The sequence below is a fragment of the Phytophthora sojae genome, assembly GCF_000149755.1.
Source record: "Phytophthora sojae unplaced genomic scaffold PHYSOscaffold_28, whole genome shotgun sequence".
Taxonomy (NCBI): Eukaryota; Oomycota; class Peronosporomycetes; order Peronosporales; family Peronosporaceae; genus Phytophthora; species Phytophthora sojae.
The window spans coordinates 105,478-109,674 of NW_009258142.1; the positions used below are offsets into that span (position 1 = coordinate 105,478).

General features: G+C 49.8%; 2 protein-coding genes across 2 annotated transcripts; one reads left to right on the top strand and one right to left on the bottom strand.

Annotated features, from left to right (window-relative positions):
• Positions 1–1,117: 1,117 nt before the first annotated feature.
• On the top strand, positions 1,118–1,294 carry PHYSODRAFT_536104 (hypothetical protein; the record flags this gene model as incomplete). The annotated part of the gene is made up of 1 exon (XM_009541685.1): positions 1,118–1,294. A coding segment is annotated over one exon (177 nt), but the record flags the coding sequence as incomplete, so codon positions are not given.
• Positions 1,295–3,776: 2,482 nt separating this feature from the next.
• On the bottom strand, positions 3,777–4,183 carry PHYSODRAFT_343152 (hypothetical protein; the record flags this gene model as incomplete). The annotated part of the gene is made up of 2 exons (XM_009541686.1): positions 3,777–3,944; positions 4,022–4,183. 2 exons carry the CDS (start codon positions 4,181–4,183, stop codon positions 3,777–3,779), a joined length of 330 nt encoding a protein of 109 aa, XP_009539981.1.
• Positions 4,184–4,197: the final 14 nt, after the last annotated feature.

Genomic DNA, 4,197 nt, shown 5'->3' on the forward strand with positions numbered 1-4,197 from the left:
GCGTGGCGCGGCGCTTTAATCTGCTGCACATACACACAGCGCGCTCGGGGACGCGCTCGCACCTCAGTAAGTCGCGGCTGCCGGTTGTTCCTCACACCTGTAGCTCCGAACCGCGCGTGGTTTGCAACTTCCTTGCGAAACAATGTAAATTCATACTGCAGTCGAATACCTTGCTCAATGGGTCACCAGTCGAAGCGAAGGTAAATGTCTTGAATGTTTGTCTTGAATGGCGCGTAGATAGATGAATAGTTTCCGCTCCTTGCAGCAACTCGCCCGGCGCTACGACAGCGAATATAGACCACAAGGGCGGGGGCTGCCGCAGGAGCCGAACGCGTTGCTGCGTGAATCGAAATATGAAGATTGTGCTATGACGAAGAAAGGTAATCTCTTTTAATCAGCGCGGTTCTAGGAGAGTTGCGGACCAATTTGGAAATATCTCGACTCACTCTTAGTTCGTGGTTTGAAGAACTATCGTGGGGGGGGGGGGTCTCCTAAAGGCAGCGCGTATTGATCGTGCGACCTTCGGGCGACGTTAGGGCGACATCGGCGCAAGCGACGGGGACGGCGACACACGAGCGATCTAGCGCGAACGGCGTCGCGCACCCCAGCTTCGCAGCGTCGAACCGAGCGGACCGTGGCCAACGCTGCGCAGTGCTTGCTGGGCACGCACAACGGGCGTCGCTACGACGAGCCACTTCGTTTTGCGCGCGTGCGCAGTCGGCCGAGTTTGGCTCGCCAAAGGTGCGCGTGCAATGTGCATGCATTTGCGAGGTGGTCACTAACGTGTTTATCATCAATGTTAGGGACTAGCAAAGCATAATGGTTCATTGTGTTTCGCTCGGAGTTGGGTGGTTGCTTAGACCGTGGCCTTGGTCTGCCATGTTGGCGGCCACTGACAGGTGGAAACCCACCAACGTAGCATCGCTGAGGCCATTCAGCCGCTCTTCTTCTTGTATCGCGTGCGCCAGCAGCCTGGCCCACGTCGTCAGCTTCGCCGTCATCGGTTGTAGAGCTAGTAGTCCATTACATGCGGTGACCCTCGAGACAAGTAGATAAGTCTGCTACGGCTTGTTAATCACGGCCATCGACGAGTTTCAGTCGACGACGACCATGAACATTTGAAGCAAATAAATATCTCATTACGCTTTCACTCTATGACATCAAGAAGGACAACCCGATGCTACCACCACCGGGCTCAATCGTGACGGTCGTGCCGACTAAGCTCCGCTTCTACAACGACTGCTTCCAAATCGACAGCAAGCTCCACATGATCGCGACGATCGCGCCACCTTGAAGCCGTAGTCCCCTACTGCCGCTGCTACTGCTGCTAGCTGCGGCTGAAGTCAGGCGCTCCGTACCATGGCTCGATCATTCACGCACTCATTGCATCGCCTGGAGCATTCCACTACACCGTCATAACCGATTCAATAAAGGTCTAGCTACTGTATCAGTCTGCCAGCTCGAGTCATTGGCTGTGGAAATCTACAGCCGACGACGGCGCGCAGACTTTAACTTGCCCCCCCCCAACGCATCAGCCTTGAACTACGCGTCCCCAGGCTTTAGACGGGTCCCCAATACTGAGTCGACTCATTTTTCGCGTTCACACAACTACTGATGGTTTTGATATTTTGGACGCAACGCGCAGGCGACCGGTGCGCCGCAAGTGCGGCGTGCCTAAGTCGCCCGCGTGGGTTGCGTTTGTCGTTTGTATTTACTGTTAACTGAGCTCCCTTCGATGCTGAATGCGGCTTGGCACTGCAATTGAGTTTGCAAAAGGCGCTACCAGCCCAAACCTCTAGTCGAACCCAAACTTACGGTGAAACTAAATGTACTTGTGATTTAAGAGAGAATGGCAATATATGAGACCAAAGTGCCACTACTACCTCTTAATACGTATTGTGAGTAGTACTTGCGTGCTAATATCAAGTTTAAATACCCATTATAATAAATAGCCGGAAAACAATGAAAAAAGCTGGTGATGTTGGTTGTGGCGGCGGCACGGGTAGTATTACAACCCATCACCCACAAAATGTTACTCGAAGCTGATGGGTTTAATAAAATACTATAAAATAACCCACGGTCAAACATTCATTTCAGTGGACGCAATCGAACAGATGGGGTGCTACACGTTGGCGTTCAAGAGAACTTCGGTTTTATCTGTACGATCATATCGAGGCCTTCATTAGTGAGAATACAAATCCAGTTTGGTATGCGCCTGCACAAGTACTATCCAACTTCTAACGCGGTACCTAACTTTGGACGACGAACGGCATAACAACATACAGAAAGCTGTCGGAGCCTTTATTTCGAGAAAGCTTGATTCTGGAGAATGTTTAATGTTTAATGCACCGAAATTAGTGAAGTATGTAACGATTAGCGAGAGACAAAACTAGATCGCTGGCGCTTAAATCGGGAGGGCGTTTCTCAATTGAAAACGTGAAGTGGCTAGATGTACTTGATCGCTGTCGCTTAAAGGCTGTTCAGCTGTTGTCTGAAAAATCAAAAGTGAGGTTCATCTTCATCTTTCGATCGAATGGTCGATAGTAGCGAAAATAAAATATGCATGAAACTTTGGTAACGTTTTACCGTAGGGAATGCATAGTATACTAAGAAGCAATCTATGACTCAAGGTCAACGCTTTTCGAAGCTCATGCCACGTTTGTGAAATGCGCGACTAGATCACAACTCTCTGCTTATATCAAGGTTTTGATAAGCATAACAAGTAGCCTAAAATTAGTTAGTTGAGATGGTAGTAGATTTAAAAGTCTCATACTCCTAATGCGGACCGATGATGGTTGGGAACGCGTCATGCAAAAGCTCAAACACGTCGAAGTGTAGCTTGTAAGTAAGCCTTTCGCAGCATGGTTGAAGTCCGCGAAGCGGAGTTTGTGCCACCTTCATCCTCACCAGTCGTCAATATTGCCACCAAAAGATGCATTCCACAAAGCGGGGTTCGGTTGCCTTTATTTTCTTTCTTATGCAGATCAGATCCAGGATTTGAACATGCTGATTATATGACCGAATCGCAAGACCTGGACCAAACAACCTCAACAGTGGATCATGGCTCAACTTGTGTTCTTGGATATGTTATCAGTTCATCTTTTTGCCCTACTGAGTGCTGGCAATGTGAAAGATATTCATGTGGGCCGACTATTTGGACGAGGAGACATTCTGCAAGGACAAATACTACATAGAAGCCCATCACTGTCTCACTATCACCCCCATAGTCGTTTCTAGAGGTTTTTAGTAAGCTACCACCTGTATCTATATATTATAGCTGCTCGCCAGAGTAAGACCTCAGATGTTGCTCATCCTTATATGTATGTGGTGAGTTACTGCATTCCATTCGTTTATGGAGACTACGTATTCCTCGAAACCAGCGCAGAAACTACAACGTCTGGGCCAAGGCGTCGTGGGCAACGACTACGCTAGACTCAGGTCGTGCTGTAGTATTAGTACGCCAACAACCGAGTATAATGCTTTGACCAAGGCGGCATTGACTTTCATATGTAAGATACTTCGGAGTAAGAGAGTTAATGAGTATCAATACATGAATTGTTCTGTGTCTAGTATTACTTAGTTGTTTCCCTTCCTGTCAGGATGCATGTAAGACTGAAATACTCGAGAAAGACTACGTTGTTAGTCGCTGCCTCAAGTGATGACCCATGGTGCGCCCCCAATGTGCCCTTGCAAGGTCTTCAGGGTGCCATGGATCCGAGGTTGCCTAGCTCCTTCATGGTAGCACACTGGGCTCCACGTGATGTAGTCGATGTAGCCTAACTGTACCATAGTACAGTGAGTCTTGACAGTGTCGGCTGCTCCGTCGCCACCCCCGACACCTCCGCCTCCTTCTTTAGGGCCTCGTCGGCAGCTTCGACGTCTTTAGGCACCTTCGCTTCAGTAGACTCTAGTGCGTGCGCCAGAGCTTCGGCCATTGAGGAAACCTTAGTCGCACAAGGGTCCTCGGCAGCCAGGCTCCGGTGCAGCTTTCATCTCGGTTTGATGCGCTTGATCCACCGACTCCTGCACCCCTGATCCTTTCCTCAGTCTGCTGCGCTTCGCCGGGCTCGCCCACTTCGCCACCTCCGATGCAGGTATCCTTATCCTGGTGCATGGCGAACAGCTGGAAGGTCTTCTCGGCACCGCTGTTAGACGTAACAAACTGCACCACGCCGCTGATCATGTGTCCATTTCCAC